This window comes from Rhinatrema bivittatum, chromosome 1 (genome assembly GCF_901001135.1).
Source record: "Rhinatrema bivittatum chromosome 1, aRhiBiv1.1, whole genome shotgun sequence".
NCBI classification, from domain to species: Eukaryota; Metazoa; Chordata; class Amphibia; order Gymnophiona; family Rhinatrematidae; genus Rhinatrema; species Rhinatrema bivittatum.
The window spans coordinates 693,815,197-693,839,897 of NC_042615.1; the positions used below are offsets into that span (position 1 = coordinate 693,815,197).

The 24,701-nt window shown below is 42.6% G+C and overlaps 1 protein-coding gene across 2 annotated transcripts in view; it reads left to right on the forward strand.

Moving 5' to 3' along the window:
• The window catches only part of PDE8B (phosphodiesterase 8B), a 382,442-nt gene extending 358,268 nt beyond the window's left edge, over positions 1-24,174 (forward strand). For both annotated transcript variants that reach the window (XM_029575379.1, XM_029575388.1), the window contains 4 exons: positions 5,240-5,375; positions 12,784-12,951; positions 15,651-15,780; positions 24,013-24,174. In XM_029575379.1, the coding sequence (XP_029431239.1) occupies positions 5,240-5,375; positions 12,784-12,951; positions 15,651-15,780; positions 24,013-24,125 (547 nt within the window). In that variant the 3' untranslated portion in view covers positions 24,126-24,174. The remainder of the gene's footprint in view (positions 1-5,239; positions 5,376-12,783; positions 12,952-15,650; positions 15,781-24,012) is intronic.
• The last annotated feature ends 527 nt before the right edge of the window (positions 24,175-24,701 follow it).

Sequence of the window (24,701 nt, forward strand, 5' to 3'; positions counted from 1 at the left end):
TTTCTCAATTTTCTTGTTCGATGTAATTTTTCTAATTTTCTAATTTTCTTGTTCGATGTAATTTCCAACTTTGGTTCTATGTAAACCGACGTGATATGTACCAGTACATGAACATCGGTATATAAAAGCTCTTAAATAAATAAATAAATTCATGTTTTTCATTTTGGCTCATAAACGTCCAAAGGAGCGAGTACTGCTCTCCACAATCAATATTTAAGTCACCACAGAGATGCAGGAAAATTAAATCAGTCCCAGAGCTTCCAAATTTTAAATATGCAAATATTTTTATTCATCAAATCGGCAACTCCATTGCTCAAAAGGTACAGAATTTATTCAACACAGGGTCCCCCGACACGGACCCGTGTTTCGCCAAACGCGGCTGCGTCGGGGGGGAACAGTATATTCTTTGTGGCATTCAAACTTTAAATTTCAGCGTCTTAGGCTCTCCTTGCCGAAACTGCCGCCTAAGACGCAGAAATTTAAAGTTTGAATGCCACAAAGAATATACTGTTCCCCCCGACGCAGCCGCATTTGGCGAAACACGGGTCCGTGTCGGGGGACCCTGTGTTGAATAAATTCTGTACCTTTTGAGCAATGGAGTTGCCGATTTGATGAATAAAAATATTTGCATATTTAAAATTTGGAAGCTCTGGGACTGATTTAATTTTCATTTTGGCTCAGCCATTTCCTCCTGCTCCTTTGGGTTTCCATCTCAACTGGGAATGGCCTCTTTTGGGCTGTGAGCCCATCAGTCTTCATTCGCAACTACCTGGGGGTTTCCCCCTTCTTTATTTCCCTTCTCAACTCAACAAGGGTCCTTGGCAATGTAATGCTAGCTCTGGATGGTTGACAGAATATGAAATGGTCCTTAAAATGGAAAATTGTTTTCTCATGGTATAGTAAAATGCTATCTGAGGATAAAATCCATTGTTGGCATTAGATATAAAATTAGATTCTTCCCAAGTTGTTGTGAAAATAATTATTATCTTTATATACTATTCAGTAAAGATTGCAGAAAGTACAAGAAGAAAGAAACACTGAATTCATTTTGATGGCAACTTTATAATTAGTGCAATTTTCTGAAAACATTGACTAAGGGCCTTATTTTCTAAGGTTATCGCAGGCTTTCTGCGATAGCTAGCGAAGGTAGTGCACGCCTGCGCTACCTACATCGGGACGGAGTCGGCCCCGGAAGAGGAGTTGGGGCGTCACCGGGGCCGACTCTGCGAGGACGGCACGGACAGCGAAAAGGTAAGGAGCCTTTTTGCTGCCTATTTCGTGCCCAGCTAGCGCAGGACCGCCCACCCATTTTGGGCCCCGCTCCTCCTTACCGCATTTTTCTAAAGTTCCGCAGGTCTGCGATACTTTAGAAAACGAGGTCTTAAGTGCCCCAATGGCAGAGTAACATTAATCACTGTAGTTATTGTTCTGTATTCAATAATTCAGTTTGCACAGGATAAGACTTAAGGTAGTATTACTTTGAATACCTTTAGTCCAAGTATGTTGAATTGCATATGGTAACACCTTGGCTACAGAAAATAACACAGATAAAACACTGTTGGCCTTTTTCATTGGCATATAAATATTACCTGATATTTCATTGTCGGTGCTATTCTGAGAGTTGATTTACATAATCCTTTGCAAACCTTAGTCTTGGAGTTCCCTTCTTTAAGATTCATATGTTTCAAACTAATGACAACTGTGTGTTGTAGAACCATACACAAATAGAAATGTCTATGGTAGATGTGGACTGTAGATAAAAGGAAATAAATATATAATATATTAGTTGTAGCTGGAATGCACATAAAATGCAAACAATCATAGTGATAAATATAAAATCTTGTAGAAATATTGCTAGCTATCGAAATACATTTATTAGCAAGCATTGTTATGCTTAATTATGTTTTATCTTCAAATTGCCCTTAAATGACCTGGTAGGTACTCGATTGGAGTTATTAGATTCTGAAATGTCACATGACCAAGCACAAAACTGAGGTTCAGAAGAAATCTATCATGGTGTCTCAGGCACCATAGATTATTGCACTCTGTTTTTTTCTGTGGTTGAAGAGAAATTTGTAGGCTTAACAATGGCAGGCTCCCTCTTCTCATTGGATAGTATTGCAGTGGTAAAAGAATGAGTGCCTACGGCTATAGATATAGCCTGTACCCTACATCCTGAAATTCAGAAAAGCAGAATTTTGGACTGAGGAAAGACTAGGGCCTGTCAAGAACCAGAGATTTAATTGTCAATGATTATTCCAAAATATTGGATGATTATATAGAAAATGACCGGAGCAGCAGTTCATCTGAACTGGGAATTAGTGGCCTCATCTAGAACAGTGGTACTTATCCCTGTTGTGAAAGTATATCTAACAGGTCTGATTTTCAGAAGCCCTGATATACAATTTTTTTTAATTTTAAACTTTATTGTTAATAAAATTTAAGTTGACAACACAAGAAGGCTTGTATGGTAATATGAGAGACAAAACTAAAGAACAATATCACATAATATGCTCCCTAATAATATTAATAAGGGAGATAAAGAAAATATCTACCTCTCAAATGTTAATAAAAATAAAGAAGAAATGGGGGGGGGGGACGACAAAAGATATGGAACGAGACAAAAGTAATAGTTAAAAGGTATAAATCTGAGAGGAAACAACATCAAATATAATTAACACCTATAGCTACAAAAAAAAAATTAGCCATTTTCTGCATGAGATTGAAAAAAAAATCTTAATTGAGAGGGCTCAAAAAATAAGTATTTCCTAGAAGAATGTTTCACCATACATTTACATGGGTGCTGAAGATCAAACTGAGCACTAATAGCCATAACTTCCTAATGTATAGAGAGAAACTTTTTCCTATATTCTTGAGTTTCATGCGTAATGTCTGGGTTTACCTAAACGTTTTGACCGAAGAATAATGCTGTTCGGTTATGAAAAAATAATCTTAAGATGGAGTCCCGTTCTTGAGAGAAAACAAAGAAGACCAAAAGTGTTCCTCTGTTTGCCACATGCAGTTCAGAAGAATTTTCAAAGAATTTCATTAGATCCAAAGGAATTCCTTGGCTACACATCTTCCCCTGACATCTCCTGCGAATGAAAGAAAGCCTTGGCGACTGGTGGAATAGCTTCAGTAGAAAGTTTTTAAATCTCCAAGAATTTTTTTAAAAGTCGCCAGGTGGAAAAACAGACACAATATGTTGAAACTGTGGAGCCAGCTCAAGAGCTGGTGAATCCACTGAGGGGAGGCCCTCTAGTGGTTCTCATAGCTGGGAGGCTGTGCAGGACCAGGAGACCTGTCAGGAGTTTCACCTATACCAGCCCTCATTCCTCGCAGGTTGAGCCCTTGGGTGCCGGGGCCGGCAGGACTTAGGCGGAGGTCTCCTGGCAGAGGTAAATCCAGTAAGCAGTCCGAGTCGAGGCTGGTGGAGGTCCAGAAGAACGAAGACGGTCCAGGAGTTGAGGCGGGCAGGTGCAACACGTTAAACGAGACCAGAATTCGGGGCAGGCAGAGAAGACAAGCAGGAGCCAGAGAACACGCCAAAGGTCAGGACGGACAGAAGACAGAAGAATCAAGATACCAGGCTGAAGTCAGAACTGAGGAGACAACCGAAGGCAGGAACAGGAGAAGGAGCGGAACCACAGGAGCAGAAACTCAGGAATAGGTACTGGAACAAGCAGGAACACAGGAACAGAGGCTGGAACAAGCAGGAACACAGGATCAGAGGCTGGAACTCAGAAACAAGCAACTAGCTACTCTCACGAGCTGACCTGTTGCCAAGGCAAGGAAAGGGTGCCTGACATGGCCTTAAATAGGCCCCAGCTGATGACATCCAATTTGGGGCCGGGCCGAGGCTTCCTACTGCAGCCCCTTTAAGAATCGGGTTTGGCCGCGCACGTGCGCCTAAGGGGGAGGAGTCCATGAGGAGACTGGCGGCGTCTCCCTCATGGGGAGTAAGCCATGGCAAGGCCCTGGAGTGGCCTGTATAGGAGCGGAGAGGACTGAAGCTGACGCCAGCGTCTGCCGGTAAGGGAAGAGGGACCCGGCTGTGGCAGCCCGCAGCTAGGATTCCCAACAGAATAGGAAAATTCACAAATCTAAGATTTAAATATCTTAAAGCGTTTTCCACATTTTCTAACTTCTTAGTATGAATAGTTTCCCCTTGAAACAAATTATCTTGAACTTTCGTATAGAAGTCATTTGTTTATCTATGAACATAAGAACATAAGAAATTGCCATGCTGGGTCAGACCAAGGGTCCATCAAGCCCAGTATCCAACAGAGGCCAAACCAAGCCACAAGAACCTGGCAAGTACCCAAACACCAAGAAGATCCCATGTTACTGATGCTAGTAATAGCAGAGGCCATTCCCTAAGTCAACTTGATTAATAGCAGTTAATGGATTTCTCCTCCAAGAACTTATCCAAACCTTTTTTCTCACCACTCCTCTCTATACCCTCCACCACTCCTCTACCATTCATTTCCTCACCACTCCTCTCCTCTACCACTCACCCACTCTTCCACACAAAGGAACAGGCAGTCAAACAGATAAACACACAAAAACTTCCACACACAAATAAAGATGAGACAAAGGGAAACAGATGAGAACACTAAACAGGACAACTTACTCAGTTACTCAAGAAAAAAACACCTGCTAAACTTTAACCAATTCACCTCCTTCCCTCACTCTCCAACATCTGACACACCCTCAGAGTCTGCTGCAGGAAGCCGGTATATATAAACAAAGAAAATAACGTACAACGCATAAAATGATGCATGACGTATTAGCGTGTTGCAATAATTACATATGCAAAATGAAATATCATTAATTTCCCAACCATGCCCATCTTTTTATCGCAGCCCACAAATACACTATATTTCAGCTTTAATTACCATGATTTGATGATCTATGCTTCGTGCGAAGATAGTTCTTGGGGTGAGGAGGAGAAGGGACATCAAAATTTCCCATTTTTCAAAGTTGATGAGTGATATGGATGGGGGAGGGGGTGCAAGAGAGGGATATGGCTGGCACTTTTCCCATAAGAAATGTAGGGGCAGTTAAATGAGGGCTAGCTAGAGTGCTATATTGTTTATTTTTTGACTTGCCCCTGAGAATGTACTCACTTATAGTTTGTACTACCATTGTGTCCTGAGTTGTATCTTTTCTGTCTTTCATGCATCCTTTCCTAGTTATGTTGGGTCCACAGATCAAATGATTATTTCTTCTTTTGTAGAACCCAATATCGAACACTACGCCAGGCTATAATCGACATGGTTTTGGCAACAGAAATGACCAAGCACTTTGAGCATGTGAACAAGTTTGTGAATAGCATCAACAAGCCTATAGCTGCTGAGGAGAGCAACTCAAATGTAAGATGTTGACTTTTTACATGTAAGCATTTTAGCAAACATTGGCCCTCATTTACATGTATTTTTCCCGTAGACATAGAATGGGAGAAAAGCCTTAGTAAATCAGGCCCATTGTTTGTAGGCTATATGTATGTTTAGGAGTGGTTGTGTAAGAATTATGAAGAGCAGTTTTCAAAGGGATTTCCACAGGTAAGAGTATTTTTACCCTCATAAACAAAACTATTTTATTTATTTATTAGGTTTTATATACCGTCACTAATACAAGCCATCGTAATGGTTCACAAGATATAACACAATAAAACAATCACAAATGCAGTCATAAAACTCCTATACATAAAATAACAACCGTTGTAAATAATAACTAAAATTGAACATAAAACTAAACCCTAAAAATATACATTAAAAATTCAAATAAATAATAAGAAAATTAATGAAATATTCATTTAAAAAAATACATTCGTACTAGAATAATACACTAAAAGGCATAAAAAAAGGGATAGAAGCTCACTAAATCACTCTATATATGCTTTGCTGAAAAGCCAGGTTTTTAATTCACGATTAAACTTTTTAAAATCGATCTCACATCTCAGAATCGTTGGTAACGTGTTCCAGAGTTTGGGTCCTGCTAGTGATAATGTTCTCTCCCTAACTTGATTCAGATGTGCAGAATGAACAGAGGGTAAGGATAGTAAGCCCTTATTCGCAGAACGCAGATTTCTTTGAGGAACGTGCAATCTAATAACTGTGTTTAGCCAGTCTTCTTGCTCACCATGAATAAGTTTATGCAAAATGCAGAGTGTTTTGAATTTCACCCGTGATTCAATGGGTAACCAGTGTAAGTCAATCAGGATAGGGGTAATATGGTCTCTTTTCCTTTTGCCAGTTAAAATTCTTGCTGCTGCATTTTACAGGACCTGAAGAGGTCGAATGGAAGAGGTGAGGAGACCTAAAAATAATGAATTGCAATAGTCAGTATTTGCAAATATTAATGCTTGCAGGACTGTGCAAAAATCACTTTGCGAGAAAAGGGGTTTCAGGCGTTTCAGTGTCATTAGTTTAGAGTAACCCTCCCTTACTTTAGTCTAAATATGTTTTTTAAGACATAATTCTGGATCGGTTATGACTCCTAAATCCCTAATATGTTCGGCCAGCTTGAAATTAGTGTTATCTTGTAGAGATATCAACCTTGAGCATTTGGGGGATATTTTCCTTTCTAATTTCTGAACAAATCCATTTAATGGCAAATTCCAAAGAATTCAAGAAAATACTGAAAACCTATCTATTTACAAATTACAAGCGCTTTTAATACACGATAATAATTATTCTATATCTTTGAATTTGCACTGTCCTTAAGACTAAACTTAACGTAAATGCGATGTATTTTAATGCTTTTTCGTTGTGGTATTATGAATGTTTTACTGTAAACCGCCTAGACGGTCGGATTCCTGCCTCATTGTGCGGTATATAAAAAACTTTTAAATAAATAAATAATAAAATGATTTCAGTTTTTTCCAGTATTTAATACCAGCTTCATTTGAGAGTGTAATTGTTTGGCAATGTATTTGAAAGTGATCAATGTTTCGCATGCTTTTTCAACGGTATCCTGAATTGGTAATAAGATCTGGATGTCATATGCGTATAGGCTTAACAATAGGTTAGCCCGAGTCCAGACAGTAAGTGACATAAGGGTAACATATAGATGTTAAATAATGAAGCTGTTCCATGTGTACTTTCATTTCATTTATTAAAATTTATTAATCGCCTAACACTGAAAGGCCTAGGTGATATACATGATATACATACATAATAAAAACAAAATTAACAAAATACAAACAATACATTTGGTTTCACAGAAACTAAATAGCATTATAAGGGAGGGGTTCGGAGGAGAAAACTACACACACACACTTCTGGTTGGAATAAGTATTCACAGAAAAATCTGGTGCAAACCCCTGTGGGTATTTTTCACCTGGGCACATTTTAAAGTAAAAGCACATGCATATTTTTACTTTGAAAACTGATAGAAAGACCATAGGCAAAGTTTCCATGCACTTTGAAACTGCAAAACTTGCCCCTATAATCTCTATAAACAGTATGAGATTATTTAAATGTCTTAATTGCATAGTGATTTTTAAATAAATGTGTGAATAGTAAAATTGTTTATAGAAACACAACAGCAGAACGACCATATGGTCCTGAAGAAGTAAACATTTTGAGACTCACAGCGGGATCTATGTACTAACCATTCTTAAAATTGGCTTTAATGTCCAATGCACCAAACTAATGATATGCAGAACGCAGCAACATAAGAACATAAGAAAATGCCATACTGGGTCAGACCAAGGGTCCATCAAGCCCAGCATCCTGTTTCCAACAGTGGCCAATCCAGGCCATAAGAACCTGGCAAGTACCCAAAAACTAAGTCTATTCCATGTAACCATTGCTAATGGCAGTGGCTATTCTCTAAGTGAACTTAATAGCAGGTAATGGACTTCTCCTCCAAGAACTTATCCAATCCTTTTTTAAACACAGCTATACTAACTGCACGAACCACATTCTCTGGCAACAAATTCCAGAGTTTAATTGTGCGTTGAGTAAAAAAGAACTTTCTCCGATTAGTTTTAAATGTGCCCCATGCTAACTTCATGGAGTGTCCCCTAGTCCTTCTACTAGCCGAAAGAGTAAATAACCGATTCACATCTACCCGTTCTAGACCTCTCATGATTTTAAACACCTCTATCATATCCCCCCTCAGTCGTCTCTTCTCCAAGCTGAAAAGTCCTAACCTCTTTAGTCTTTCCTCATAGGGGAGTTGTTCCATTCCCCTTATCATTTTGGTAGCCCTTCTCTGTACCTTCTCCATCGCAATTATATCTTTTTTGAGATGCGGCAACCAGAATTGTACACAGTATTCAAGGTGCGGTCTCACCATGGAGCGATACAAGGCATTATGACATTTTCCGTTTTATTCATCATTCCTTTTCTAATAATTCCCAACATTCTGTTTGCTTTTTTGACTGCCGCAGCACACTGAACCGACGATTTCAATGTGTTATCCACTATGACACCTAGATCTCTTTCTTGGGTTGTAGCACCTAATATGGAACCCAACATCGTGTAATTATAGCATGGGTTATTTTTCCCTATATGCATCACCTTGCACTTATCCACATTAAATTTCATCTGCCATTTGGATGCCCAATTTTCCAGTCTCACAAGGTCTTCCTGCAATTTATCACAATCTGCTTGTGATTTAACTACTCTGCACAATTTTGTGTCATCTGCAAATTTGATTATCTCACTCGTCGTATTTCTTTCCAGATCATTCATAAATATATTGAACAGTAAGGGTCCCAATACAGATCCCTGAGGCACTCCACTGTCCACTCCCTTCCACTGAGAAAATTGCCCATTTAATCCTACTCTCTGTTTCCTGTCTTTTAGCCAGTTTGCAATCCACGAAAGGACATCGCCACCTATCCCATGACTTTTTACTTTTCCTAGAAGCCTCTCATGAGGAACTTTGTCAAACGCCTTCTGAAAATCCAAGTATACTATATCTACCGGTTCACCTTTATCCACATGTTTATTAACTCCTTCAAAAAAGTGAAGCAGATTTGTGAGGCAAGACTTGCCTTGGGTAAAGCCATGCTGACTTTGTTCCATTAAACCATATCTTTCTATATGTTCTGTGATTTTGATGTTTAGAACACTTTCCACTATTTTCCTGGCACTGAAGTCAGGCTAACCGGTCTGTAGTTTCCCGGATCGCCCCTGGAACCCTTTTTAAATATTGGGGTTACATTTGCTATCCTCCAGTCTTCAGGTACAATGGATGATTTTAATGATAAGTTACAAATTTTTACTAATAGGTCTGAAATTTCATTTTTTAGTTCCTTCAGAACTCTGGGGTGTATACCATCCGGTCCAGGTGATTTACTACTCTTCAGTTTGTCAATCAGGCCTACCACATCTTCTAGGTTCACCGTGATTTGATTCAGTCCATCTGAATCATTACCCATGAAAACCTTCTCCATTACGGGTACCTCCCCAACATCCTCTTCAGTAAACACCGAAGCAAAGAAATCATTTAATCTTACTATGACCGCGTTAAAGATAATGCAGCTATGGTATCAAAGGCTTCAGGATGCACTTCAACTCTTCCTGTGCCAAGTGACCCAAAGTGAAAGGGTTGGTTAGCCCCTGGAAAAACCCCGCTCCTTCTAGAATGTGATCAGGCATCCTAGCTGATGACCTCTCTAGCCCCAAGCCCCAGAAGACTCTTGAGCTTTTGACACCCCACTTCCCAAAGTGACTTGGGCCATCGAGCCCCCATGCGGAAGAGGCAGAGACAATGGGGTCCCTCTGAAATCTAACCATCCACCCAGAAAAGGCATGGGCTGCAAGGCCCGACTCATGAGTAAGGTTTAGGGCATCAGCCATCCTGCCCACCACCTACTGAAAAGATGTGGGCCAATGGACCTCAGAGAAGTCATGTAGGACTTTGCAGCCTGCAACCCACCTTATTATCTTCAAAGGTAAGAAATCCTAATCATCAGCGGCAAGAAAGAGACTATTTCTCTCCTGCTGCTGCCCAGGATGCTAAATACAAAACGGTGCTGCTGAAACTATGAGCCAAGTGCAAAGCCTGTCCTTTAGTACATTTGCCCCAAAATGAGAATCGGCTTCTAGTGTGCTCTGATCACCAGGGCAGATGTCAATGCTTCTCATATACAGTGTATACATAGAGAACAATAAAAGTGATAGTCTGGGTATTTAGCACTACAAACACTAGTTCATCTTGTGCACAGTTTTTGAAATCACAAGTGTTACAGTGGAACCTTATTAAATTACAAGTAGTGTAACAGGGCAGGCTGATACTGCCAACACATTCATAACTCATATGTGATGATGCTAACATATGCCCAGCTGTAGTAAGAACCTGCACACTGGAGGCAAGATGGTAAGAAAAAGAACATTGGTCAAAAGCAAAATACAGTTTGATATCGGTCAATGTGTTTGCTAAATTCTTCTTCTAAACTCAGACTAAATTTATCCATCATTAATCAAATTAGGGCCCGAATCACTGATCGATTTTTCTGTAGGCTCAAAGTCAGAGAAAAGTCTTAAGAGGTCGATATTCATTCGGGGGCAGTCTGATTAAGTTATCCAGAAAAACGTGTTTGGATAACTTGAGATATATCAGCAGTGCAGTTGTACCCGCTGCATATACAGGTTAAACTTAACTTAAACTTAACTTAAACAGATTATAGCACTGTTTAAGTTTTTTTAATTTGTTCATTCTATGGTAACAACACTTTACCGGCCTTTCTTCTTTCCAGCTTGTTGTAAGCTTCCAAGTTCTCTCCCCCTGATGATTGTAACTTTGACTTATTCCTACCTATTGTTATCTTCCGTTTACTTGAATTATTACTCTAGTTTTCCCTTTGTTAAACTGTAAACCGATCCGATATGGTTATTTACTATGAAGGTCGGTATAAAAAACTGTTAAATAAATAAACAAATAAAATATACCCAGATAAATCAGTTATCCAGATAAGTTTATCCATAATATGTTAGGACTGCCTTGTGGTACAATCATACTTACCTGGATAACTCTGAATATCGGAGTTATCCGGTTAAGTGTCCTGAAACACCTCTGGAATGCCTCAGACTTATCCGGCTAAATCTTTATCTCGATAAAAACTTAACTGGATAAATAGGAGCTGATGAATGTGGCAGAAATCTCAAAAACCTTAGTGTGTCTGGCTAAGTACCAAACTTAGTACCTGATTCACTAAAGGCCAAATTTTCAAAGGCCCGCATGCACAAATACCAGTGGTTACGCACGTAGCTGGGCCCTGCACCCGTCTCGTATTTTCTAAAGGGCCCGGCCATGCGCGTAACCACCGATATGCACACAAGTGCCGGGCCTCTCAGAAGGGGCAGGCCGGGACAGCACCAGTCAATGCTGTCCCGGGGAAGCGCGCACCTGCAGCCGGCCGGCGCGCGGAATCTACTGCTGCTCCAGAGGAGCAGCAAGGAAAGAAATAAAAAAAAAAACAAATTTTAAGAGTTAGGTAGGGGGTAGGGGTCAGGGAGGAAAGGGAAAGAGGTAGGAAGGGTAGGGTTAGGCATAGGAACGTTCCCTCCTAGTCCGCTTCTTAAATGGAGCGGACTGGGAGGGAACGGGGGAGGCCCGATTGCGTCGCCGCACGTGGGCTTTTAAAATTCCCTCCCGCGCGCACGGAGGAGGCCATCCGCCCGCACATGCGCTCGCGGATGTTAAAATCCACCGCACATGTGCGTGCAGATATTGTATTTTATAATGTGCGCAGCTGTCCATGCGCACATGGACAGCTGCGCGCTTCTTTGAAAATTGTCCACTAAGGGTTTTTCCCATAGACACAAAATGAGAGAAAAGCCTTAATGAATCTCGCCCATAGCCAGACAAACAGGCTGAATATGGGCTTCCATGTGAATCAAGCCCGTAGTCAGCAATGCCTCAAACCATGTGCAGCACCTTGCTGTAGCTTCTCAGCTAACAAAAGTTCTAGTAAAGACCATGGCTGCACAGCCCAGGTAGTAGTTTGATGATATGTGATTTTTGTGAGTAATTTTAGAGAGAAGCACATCACATTGCTCAGGCAAATACATTTTACACTCCCCTTTTTTGTACACAAAACTTGCTGCATTGAGAGTAACATTTGCAACAAAAATGTGGATACAACGAAGGGTAAAACTGTGCACTCTGCTGCACGCACCTTATTGCAGTGGCCTCTGTGTTTCTTTATTATGAAAGAATTCATTACTATTCTGCTAATGATTGTTATTTAAATAGTGCTTTATTTATCATGTTAGAATAATGTTGATATAGTATCATAATAAAGCATGGATCATCAAGACTATACATCATAACGGCAATAATCAAAAGTTTTTATCCAGGTACATTCAGGTGCACTAGCATAAAAATGCATTTTAAAAGTTGCCCCCCCATACACATATTGGGGGGGGCTAATGAAAAAAGGGGTGGATTTTGGTCAGAGTGAAAGTACAAGCAGACATTTCATTTTCAAATCACTGTGCACACATTCATGCATCTAGTTTTCAATGCTTCCACTCAGGTATAAAATATGAGGGTACACTTACCTATCTACATTTTCAAAGGGAAACCCCATGAAGGTTTTTGCCTTTGAAATGAGCTAGCAGTGTAACCATGGGATTGCAAGCTCCATGAGGAAACAGAAAATTGCTCTCCATATACTTTTGTTCCAGGAATGTATGACTGGAGATGAGTAGTTAAATGAACCATCCATATGTAGGATGTGTAGTATGCATAAATTATGACTGTTGTGTTAGTAATATATTTCCTTCTTCAGCCAACCTTTGCTGCTTCCATGTGTTCCAGAGCGAGGGTAGTGACTGTGAATGTACAGCCAGCATTAAGAACTCTCCAGAGAACCGGATCCTCATCAAACGCATGATGATTAAATGTGCCGATGTGGCAAATCCATGTCGTCCTTTAGATTTATGTATTGAGTGGGCTGGGAGGATCTCGGAGGAATATTTTGCACAGGTAATGCCTATTATCTTCTGTAAGACTAATTCCTTAAATGCGATTAATGTTGCATTTTCTGATACTGTTGTAGCCACTAAAAAACAAAATACTTAGGCCTTCCATGGTTTTTGTTAAGGAGTTCAGAGTGCTGGAATTGTTTTGATCTGCTGGATTACTTGGAAATGTTGGTATCTCATTAGACCATTGTGAGATTAACCTAAGGATTGAGTTTTTGAGACACCACATGGATCCCTTCTTCAGATGTGTCAGGAGAGACCAATGTATTCTCAGAATGTCATGTACTACAAAGATTCCAGTTTTCTCCTGCACCAATACATCTATTAGAAATATGTACTTTTGATTCTGCTATAAGATCATTGGAATCTGATCTTTGGATGTAAAACAACAATTTGGGGAAAAGCTTAGTAGAGTTGATTTCTTAGTGTTGAACATGAAGGGAGCATAAAGTAGGCAAAACAATTTATTTCATGTCACTGATTGCTGTAAAACAGGGGTCAGGAACCTATGGCTCGCGAGCCAGATGTGGCTCTTTTGATGGCTGCATCTGGCTCGCAGACAAATCTTTAATAAAAAAGTAAAACATCTAACAAAAACCCCCACCCTCCTGACGCCCCCCAAGACCTCCAAAATTAATTTACTACAACCCCCCACCCTCCTGACCCCCCAAGACCTGCCAAAAGTCCCTGGTGGTCCAGCGGGGGTTCAGGAGCGGTCCGGGAGCGATCTCCTGGACTTGGGCTGTCTGCTGCCAGTAGTCAAAATGGCGCCGACGGCCCTTTGCCCTCACTATGTCACTGGGGTCGACCAATGGCGGCGGTAGCCCCTGTGACATAGTAAGGGCAAAGGGCCGTCGGCTGCCAGTAATCAAAATGGCGTCGAGACAAACGAGTCTGGAAGCGAGTCGAGACGAGGACTGTCCAGGATGAAGGATATGGGCAGTAAATGACTATGAGAAAAAACCGCTTTTAAGAAATGTTGGCAGGCAAGAATTGTATATGTAATGTTCCCGAAGAAGCAGAGTCCCTTTAAAAATTGGCGGGAGAGTTTAGATTGTATAACTCTCCTGAAGAAGCAGAAGCGAAACATCGGCCGGGTGTCAAGCCAACTCTTCTTGTCCATGGGATATTCAAAATGAAAAATGCCTTAAAAAATGCAACATATAAAAACTGAATATATAAAAAATATAAAAAAAACTTGAACATTAGTAAGAAATTTGGTAAAAACCTAGTTTGACCGTAAATGATGAGAAGTCCGGACGGCTCCCTTTAAACAACTAGGGGTGTGCTTCGCCAGGCTTGCCGATACTGTCAATTTACTAAAAATTTATACACTTTGGGGTAGATTTTCAAACAAGGCGCGTTGGCGTACTTTTGTTGGCGCTCCAGGCGCCAACAAAAGTATGCGGGATTTTAGTAGATACGCGTGGAGCCGCGCGTATCCGCTAAAATCCTGGATCGGCGCGCGCAAGGCTATCAATTACGTATAGCCGGCGCGCGCCGAGCCGCGCAGCCTACCCCCGTTCCCTCCAAGGCCGCTCCAAAATCGGAGCGGCCTTGGAGGGAATCCTCTAACGCCCTCCCCTCCCCTCACCTTCCCCTCCCTTCCCCTACCTAACCCACCCGCCCGGCCCTGTCTAAACCCCCCCCCTTACCTTTGTCGGGGGATTTACGCCTCCCAGAGGGAGGCGTAAATCCCCGCGCGCCAGCGGGCCGGTTGCACGGCGGGACGCAACCTGGGGGCCGGTACGGAGGGCGCGGCCACGCCCCCGGACCGCCCCGGGCCGTAACCACTCCCCGGACCCGCCCCCAAAACGCTGCCGGCACGCCCCCTAAACGCTGCGACGACCGGGCATGCCCCCGACACGCCCCCGACACGCCCCCCTCGGAGAACCCCGGGACTTACGCGAGTCCCGGGGTCTGCGCGCGCCAGTGAGCCTATGTAATATAGGCTCACCGGCGCGCAGGGCCCTGCTCGCCTAAATCCGCCCGGATTTGGGCGGATTTAGGCGAGCAGGGCTCTTAAAATCCGCCCCTTTGTGGGGAATGTGAGCACTTAGAATATAGTTGTATTTGGGTTTTTCCTTTTTTTGGTAAGTGAGTACATTGGATGGAAAAACAGTAGCTCTTGTATTAATACTTTGTTAGTAAAACCAGGATATATGTTACTTCATTACAGCATTAACAGAACGTGGAACTTTGTTAGTAAAACCAGGATGTATGTTACTTCATTACAGCATTAACAGAACGTGGAACTTTGGTAGTAAAACTAGGATATATGTTACTTCATTACAGCATTAACAGAACGTGGAACTTTGTTAGTAAAACCAGGATATATGTTACTTCATTATAGCATTAACAGAACGTGGAACTTTGTTAGTAAAACCAGGATGTATGTTACTTCATTACAGCATTAACAGAACGTGGAACTTTGTTAGTAAAACCAGGATATATGTTACTTCATTACAGCATTAACAGAACGTGGAACTTTGTTAGTAAAACCAGGATATATGTTACTTCATTACAGCATTAACAGAACATACCTTTATCAGTTTTGCTGCAATTTTTTTTTTACCTGTACTCCTGCAGTGAGGAAAAAATTCAAGCACATCATTGTAGCTGTGACCTTGTTGCTTCCCTTTTAATACAGTCCAGAATTCTTAATTTAAAGGCTAATAATAGAAATCTCATTTTCTATAGACCGATGAAGAGAAAAGACAGGGTTTGCCAGTTGTCATGCCAGTGTTTGACCGAAACACCTGCAGCATCCCAAAATCTCAAATATCATTCATCGACTATTTTATAATGGACATGTTTGATGCCTGGGATGGTAAGAAGTTCCATCTTTAAACAATTTGGATCTAGTGATGTTTTGTTTTTTTTAACTTTTATGGAATATTTTATTTATCTAAGTAAGTTTTGTTAATGTAGAGTCAGAATAAAAGAGAGCAGCACTGACAAGTATTGGGACTGGGGTAAAGTTTTCTGATGGTCACCAGGCTAGAGCAAACTACTAACTTTCAGCTTGGTAGTGACACTGCATTCACAGTATCACGAAGCTCAAATGATCAATGTGCACGTAAAAGACTATATTGTCAATCAAATATGTAGTTAGTAATGTTGCTTTCTGTTACACATATTTGCAGAAAACATTGACAGTTTAAATGGGCAATAGATGCAGCTCGACCTATCACACCTTACCATAACCTAGCAAATCCCAAGGATGCCAGCTGAAGCTAGCTGGTGCTGGTCTTGTGATTCTCTGTAGCCCATGATCTCACTTTTAAGATTGTTTCTGCATGAACTGCACATCGTTTACATATCTGCTCAACTATCTTGCCTTTCTAAAAAAAAATTGGTGCTGTATTTGTTACCCTCTAATCCTCAGGTACAGTGGCAGAGTTTAATGATAGACTGCAGATTACCAGTAGTAGCTCTGCAATTTCATAAATCATAGCAATTTAGTACAAATAATATGCAGAGCTAGTCTGCCTAAACATGAGAGCATATTAGAATCAAACAGCTATAATCAACATCAGCAGGAAATATTAGCAATGTGTAAATAAAGAGGGGCGTAAGACACAGATGCACATTCCCATACTTCAGTTTGTACAGTGAATTTCTAATCTCAGAAGAATTGGAAGATCAGGAAGACTTAAACATCATTGTCATAAACTTGATAAACATTTGGAGGACAATTTTCAAAGCGATTTTCACAAATACTTTTAGCCTTAGATTAGGATAAGCTAGGAGGCTTCTTAGTGTTCCTGCATTGTGTGGGTAAGCATTCCTGTCACCCGGGATGATATTTTAGGATAAAATCCAGGTTCCAGAATGTTATTGCAACATATTTTACTGTTCTATTATTTATTTATTTAAGAGCTTTTATATACCGATAACCGTTTGCACATCGTAGCGGTTTACAAGAAACAGTAACGTTTACATGGAACAATTGTTATGATATATAGTTAACAGGAGAGTCATTAAATACAACAGGCAGGGAGGAAAAAATAGGGTGTATATTATATTACGCGCGTAACCCCGAAAACCTGCTCCTGCACGCGCCGAGCCTATTTTGCATAGGCCCGGCGACGAGCACAAGCCCCAGGACGCGTGTAAGTCCCGGGGCTTGAAAAAATGGGCGGGGTGAGGGCGTGGCCAGAGGCCTGTCCTCTGCCGCTGGGCCCGGGTATCGCGCGCCAGCACTCAGCCGGCTTGCGCAACCTACGTCTGCCCAGAGGCAGGCGTAAATAAAAAAAAATAAAGGTGGGGGGGGGGATTTAGGTAGGACTGGAGGGCAGGTTAGATAAGGGAAGGGAGGGGAAGGTTGGGGGGGGGGGGGGCCGGAAGGAAAGTTCCCTCCAAGGCTGCTCCGATTTCGCTGTGCGTGCATGTTATAAAATCGGGCGTAGATTTGTGAGCGCCGAGTTGCGCGCACAAATCTACGCCCATGCGTAGGTACAAATATCTGGCCCTAATTTATTAACTCCTTCGCTTATTGCCCATTGGTCCTTTTCACTGACATGTGACAGTGAACGGACCAATCGGCAATAAGTGAAGGGGTGAATAAATTAATATTAAGTGCCCGGAACTTTATTTATTTTTATTTTTTTTTTGCAATTTAAAATTTTATTAAACTTATGGTACATATACAAAATGTAACCAAATAACAATACCAGGAATAAAACCAAGAGTATAACATTCACAAGTCAAATATGTTCCAAAACATTCGGTGGAGTATACTTAAGAGCAGTCATGAACAAATCAAAAGCCACCATATGTACCTTCAAAACCATATCCCAAACCCCTCCCCTCCCCCCCCTTTCCCAATCCAGGTTACTCCGTGAAACACAGTGCTCTAAATGATGTCCATCTGGGCACCAATAAACCTTACTAATATATAATCGATCCCTGTGTCCATGTGTCATCTATGAACCCTAACACCACCTGCCCAAATCACAGAGAAGCATTCGTATGGATGTGTGAATGTACCCAAAAATATAATGAACTAGGTATGCATCCCCTACAAACTTGAGTACTGAGCTTGTAGCCATTGCATCAGTGGCCTCCATACCATCTGAAAGGATTTCATTTTGTCATGTTTAACAGCGGTAAGATGGGATAAGTGGTACTGTCTGTGCAACCTATGAAGCACAACTGCCCTGGTCGGTGTGTCGGGTAATTTCCAGGCAACAGCCAATTCAGTCCTGGCAGCTATGTACACTTGACTAAGAAATGAATTAGTATATTTCGTGTAGTTGTCAGAGGGAACATGCAACAATACATTGAGAACGCTCGGGACTCTAAAGTCCGGTACGACTACCTCTAGCCACTCAAAAAGCTCGTGCCAGAAGGAAGTAACCTTCGGACAGTGCCACCACACATGAATATAGGTAGCAATGTGTCCACATCCCCGCCAACACAAGTTAGAGATGGTAGGTATCATTCTATGCAATTTATCGGGGGTCAAATGCCATCTATATAGCACCTTATAGCAATGCTCTTGGATGGAGGCTGCAATGGATACCTTGGACAATTGTAGAAAAACGAGATCCCAGTCATCTTTAGATAGAATTTCCCCCAGGTCCCTATGCCAGGCTTGAATGTGGGTCGCCTCGTAAGGAGAATGATTATTCAATAGCTTGTAGATTTTTGAGAGAATGCCCTTCATTTTATCCGAATGTTCGCAAAACGACTCAAAAAGCGTTTTAGAGGGATGAATCTGGTTAGTCGAGATCAATGAGCATAGAAAATGGCGAACCTGCGCATATGCCAGTACTTGCCCGGAGTCAATAGACCCTGAGGGAGATATAGCTGCCAAAGTGCGCATGGTACCTCCCAGCATAACCTGGCCAAAAGTAGTAAGCCCATGCTGTTCCCAGGCCGCTAGGTGAGGATTATTCCTGCCGCCAGGGAAAAGATTATTATGGAATAGGCGTGAGGATTGGAAATATGCCTTATTACCCACAAGCTTAGACTTCCAGGCCGTCCAAACCCTTAAAGTAGTATGTAAGGCTGGGGGTACATGGTGTAAGGGAAGCCAGGTGGATCGAGGCTGCCAAGCTAACGCCTGAATCGGCATAGACCCTACCTGTCTCTGTTCCAATTGTGCCCATTGCTTCACATCCATTGTATTGTAGATATCTACCAAGAAGCGAAGCTGTGCTGCAGCATAGTACCACAGGAGGTTCGGAGCCCCCAATCCCCCTGCTCGTTTGGGTAAAAATAAAACTGAGCGTGCCACCCGAGGCGGACGTTTCCGCCAAATGAAGCCATAAATTTTGGCCTGCCACTTCTTTAATAGAAGTGAGGGTATAAAAATAGGGATAGTGGAAAAAAAATAGAGCAGGCGAGGGAGGATAACCATTTTAACTATAGCCAGCCTACCCAGCCAGGAATGGGAATCCCTGTACCAAGTCAACATATCCCTATCAATCTTTTTCCATAAAGAAGTATAATTAAGTGAGTGTAATTGGGACGTATATGGGCCAATCTGAACCCCCAAGTATTTAAGGGAGACACTTGCCCACCTGAAGGGGAATTGTTGTTTGATGGCCACTACTTCCTGTTGAGATAAAGTAAGATTCAAGAGTTCTGACTTCTCTAGGTTAACCGTGAAGCCCGACACTCTGTGAAACTGTTCCAAGGCATCCGAGACCCCCTTCAGAGAAAGTGCAGGATTAGTTAAGGTGAAGAGGATGTCGTCCGCAAAAAGGGACAGCTTGAAATGTAAATCATCCAGTTGGACTCCTGTAATCAAGGCGGACTTTCGAACTGTCAAGGCAAAAGGCTCCAGAAAAAGAGCAAAAAGCATAGGTGACAGCGGGCAACCCTGCCGAGCCCCTCTCTGTATATCAAGGACTGGGCCATATCCCCCATTAACTTTAACCCTTGCTTGAGGATTCTCATACAATTTCTTTATCCACAGTTGGAAAGATTCACCAAAGTGCATAGTATCCAATACTCGAAAGAGAAAGGGCCAATGCACTAGGTCAAAGGCTTTTTCTGCGTCGATAGCCAGTAAAGCAGCCGGTAACTTATTATGATGTACCCAATCGATTAAATCTATGACCTTGCGAATATTATCACTTGCCATACGTGAGGGAACAAATCCTACTTGATCATTATGTACAAGAGAGGGAAGAATGCCCTTAAGCCGTTCCGCCAGAATCCGGGCTAAAATTTTTAAATCTAAATTTATCAGTGAGATTGGGCGATACGACCCACAATGGATAGGGTCCCTTCCCGGTTTGGCCAGAACCGTAATACCGGCGACATTAGCATTAGTCGCTATCGAGGCAGTAGTGCGCAAAGAATTAAACATCTCCAGAAGGGGCTCCGCCACCACAGAAGAAAGTTTTTTATAATAGCTCCCCGTCAGCCCATCGAGGCCCGGGGCCTTTCCCGGCTTCAGGGCTTTGATTGCCCGTTGAACTTCCTCAAGTGATATAGGGGCATCTAGATATTCCTGTTGTGGGGCCGTAAGCGAGGGTAGAGACAAATCCTGTAAGTACTGATCTATGTCCGAAGCCACTATAGACTTATCTGCGCTATACAGCTGACCATAGAACTCAGTGAAGCATTTTCGGATTCCTTCCGAGGACGTAATGAAGGGACCCCCCTTATCCTTTATTTTAATAATGTTATTTTGGAGGAAAACTGCCTTTAATCGGCGGGCTAGAAGACGGCCCGCCTTGTTACCCTCCTCAAAATATTGCTGCTTAACTACATCCAATTGAAAAGCAAGCTTATCTGCATCAAGCGCCTTAATGGCATCACGAATGCTAGTCATTTTTGTAAGAGTCAACGGGCATTGCTTTAGCATATGCCGCTGAGAGAGACAAGCTAGCTCAGCAGTCAGGATTTGTCTCTGTTTCTCCTTCTCTTTTTTGCAAAAGGACGCTCGGGAGATAAGGAGACCCCGGGCCACCGCCTTGGAACAATCCCATATTGTTGGAAGAGGTGTACTATCAGCCTGATGTAGTTGAAAATATGCAGTAAGCTGCTCACCTAGTTGAGTCACAAAGGCGGGATCCTTAAGACCTTCATTTAATCGCCAAAATTTCAACCCCGGGTCTCTATTATGAAGGTGTAACCGTATCCAAACCGGGGCGTGGTCAGACCACACGATGGGCTCGAGGCCAGCATCAGTCACCCAGTTTTGCGTTTGCTTATCCACCAGAAAATAATCCAGTCTGGAGTAAAGTTGATGGGCAGGTGAGAAATAACTATAACACCGAGAATGAGGGTTTCTCTGCCGCCAGGTGTCACCCAGTTGCCAATGAGATATCAAAGAAGATAATTGTGCCCGCACCTTTTTGGGAGCTGTGGAGGTGCGTGTGGAGTTATCTAAAGAAGGACTGTGAGTCACATTAAAATCTCCCCCCAGAATGATTGCCCCTTCCGCATATTTAGTCAACACTTCATCTATGTCCGTGAAGAAAACATCCTGTCCCGTGTTAGGGGCGTAAATGCTAAGTAATGTAATCACCTGCTGACCCACTCGGAGCTTAAGCAGCACATATCGTCCCCCAGGATCCCGAACAACCTGTAACACTTCATGAACAAGGTCTCGAGCAATTAGGATACCCACTCCCGTATATTTTGAACCTTTTGTACTAGCTGCAAGGTATTGATGAGGATAAAAGGGAGAGGACAATACTCTCTCATGCCTCTTTTTCAAATGTGTCTCCTGAAGTAGTGCAATAGAGACATGATGGGATCGTAAGTCCTGATACAATAAAAACCTCTTACGATAGTGATTAAGGCCTTTTACGTTAAGGGACATGACACACTCACCAAGATCCGTTCCCCTAGGCAGTGTAGCCATAATGGACAGAATAGTAGGTGCCTTTCAACACAACAAGAATCATACTATACCAGACAATGCGAACTCTCGAGTCCCCTGGATAGAATAAACCCCCACCCTTCCCCAACCATAACATCACCCACTGGTTCCCGTGAGTGAAAAAACACCACTCCGGGGAGTCACTCTCCACCAGCATGGCCCGCATTCTCCCGCCCCCCTCCCTGTACGTAGTAAAACACACAACAAAGAACCCCTTTCAACACCCCCTCAGAAAGGCGTCCAGAAACAGCTTGCAGCATAATGAAGTCCCGGTAAGCTCCCGTGGGCCACAGGAAGAATCCACGGTGCATGTCTGCAGGAAGAAAGCCTTGTAACACAGCAGAAGAAAGTAATGCTTGAGCAGTGAGCAGTGAGTCCCCTGCGTCTGTCGACAATCTCGCTGAGCAGGATAAGAAAATCAGCCTTGGTCAGATAACGCAGCACGTGAATCCTCAGAATGGCGGCGCAATCTACTGCCTCCTTTTCCGACTCTGCGCCATTTTGGATGATCATCCAATTTCGTATGACGAGTAGTCTTTTTCGGTGCTTCAATATTGGGTCGGTAGCCAGCCTTATTAAGGGCCCCTAGAGCTTCCGCAGGTGTTTTAATCCGAGACGTCACCCCATTGAGTATAAATTGAAGCCCAAATGGAAAGGTCCATCGGTAGCGAATGTTCTCAGCCCTTAAATACGCAGTAATTTCCTTCAGTTCAAATCTTTTGCGCAGAGTCGAGGGTGCCAGATCTTGAAAAAGCGACAGAGAGTGGCCTTCCCAAGACCATGTATTCCGTTTGCTCGCAATTTCCATGATTTTAGATTTGAGCAAAAAGCTATGACAGCATATAACAATATCCCGCGGTCTGGTGTCTGTGCGGGGGCCAAGAGCCCTGTGCGCTCTCTCTAACCGTACGGGTACGGTTAAAAGTTCCGCCGGCTGACCTTCAGAGTCCGGGCAATGCTTGAGAATATAAGTGCAGATAGCGCTGGCTGTCTTCATAGAATCTCCATATTCAGGCGTCTCCGGAACCCCCCGAATTCTAATATTACAGCGCCTGGAGCGATTTTCTAAGTCCTCCAATTTTTCCTGAATGGAGCCAATATCAGTTTCCATAGCATTCTGCTGGGTAATAAGAGTATTCATGGAAGTCCCGTGAGCATCCACGCGGGTCTCGAGCTCATCCACTCTAATGCCCAGGCCTGCAATATCTTCGCGAATGTCTGCCATAGAGGCCATAAGCTCTTGTTTATGAGCTTTTAAGTCGGCCCTAAATTCAATAAACCACCCCCTGATATCATTTTTGAGTTGGGCGGTTGTCTCGGCCCATTCCGCGGTCTTTTCCGTCGGGGAGTCGGGTGCCTGCGTCAGTGCTGGGCCCGCGGTGTCCACGGCCTGCGCCGGACCTACCTCGTGATCATCACCGAGATCCGGGGGAAGTTTGCTGAATTGAAAGTGCTTAAGATCTACAGCTTTTTTCTTCGCTGCCATAGCTGCCTGCGTCTGGAGACTGTCAGCTATCTAATCGCACTCCTTTGAGGGGTGTAGCGTGCTTTAAACCGGGGTTCTCCGCGAAACTTATGCCATCGGGAGCGGAGCAAAGACGTTACGCGGCCATCTTGTTCGCCAGCGGAAGAGCGCCCCCCCTGTGCCCGGAACTTTAATATTGATTTATTCACTCAGTCTGACCTGCCCCTAAGCTCCCTCAGGGGGAAGGGAGCTTAGGGCAGGTCAGACACGGGTGCCAGCAGTCAAGATCGGAAAATGGACGCTGAATTTATCAGCGTCCATTTTCCTAACCCATGGATGTGTGCCGGTTAGGAAAACGGGCGCTGATGACTTCAGCATCGGTTTTCTTAACCGGTGGACAGCCGCTGACAGTGGACCTCTCTCAGGCAATCGCCCCTAGCACCTCCTTGACAACGTGAGCCCTAATTTAAATATCGCATTGTACCCCCAGGAGAGGTGCCTGGCGGCGCGTTAGGAAAGCGGGAGCTGAACACTCAGCGCCCGCTTTCAGCGCACTTTTTTTGCATCGGCCCCAAGGTGGGTAAATGGACTTTTGAAAATTGCTATGCTAGTATGTTATCAATTGTGGTTAATTACTCAGTTTTAAAGAAATTTCAAGAAGATGGAGAAATGTATTGATAATTGATTTTTTGAAACTTTGTCCTGGAGTGTATCATATTTTTTAGAAGTTTCTCTTCTTGTATTCTTAGCCTTTGCACATCTGCCTGCCCTGATGCAACATTTGTCAGATAACTACAAGTACTGGAAAGCGTTAGATGAAATGAAGTGTAAGAGTCTCAGGCTCCCATCCAAGATGAACTAAACAAAAAAAAAAAAGAGAGAAAATTCACCTCCTGACCTACCAATCACACTGTGAATGATTTACCATGGTAGATACTGTATGAAGTGGATCAGCAACTTTTTTCTTGGAAAATGGATCAAACACAACCACATGGCAAGAAGGAAATGGTAGTTTCTCTTACAGGTTCCATGCTTTAGCATGTTTGTGGTTTTCTTTTTCCTGCAAGATGAAATCAGGATGAATATTTGCTTCTCGGAACAATTATTCTGTAGCAAAGAAGGCACTTCGCATATTTTTTTGCCCTACCTTTACTTTTCAGTCCTCATTACCAGCGTACTTTAGCTACTGACTGACTACTACAACCTCGAAAAGACTGAAAACGGCTGTTATGCCCATGCATGTAATTTGTTCATTGCTGTAACAACAAAATGGGCTAATTATCTAGCATTATAATCCTTTTTCTCTGGGTTTATTAAACAGCACTTATTTGCTTGGTTATTCCTTGCATTAATTTATATTGATATGTGAGCCCTCACTACCATAAAAAAAAAAAATTGTAAACAGAAGATGAGGGCAAATCCTGAAGAAAAATTATAG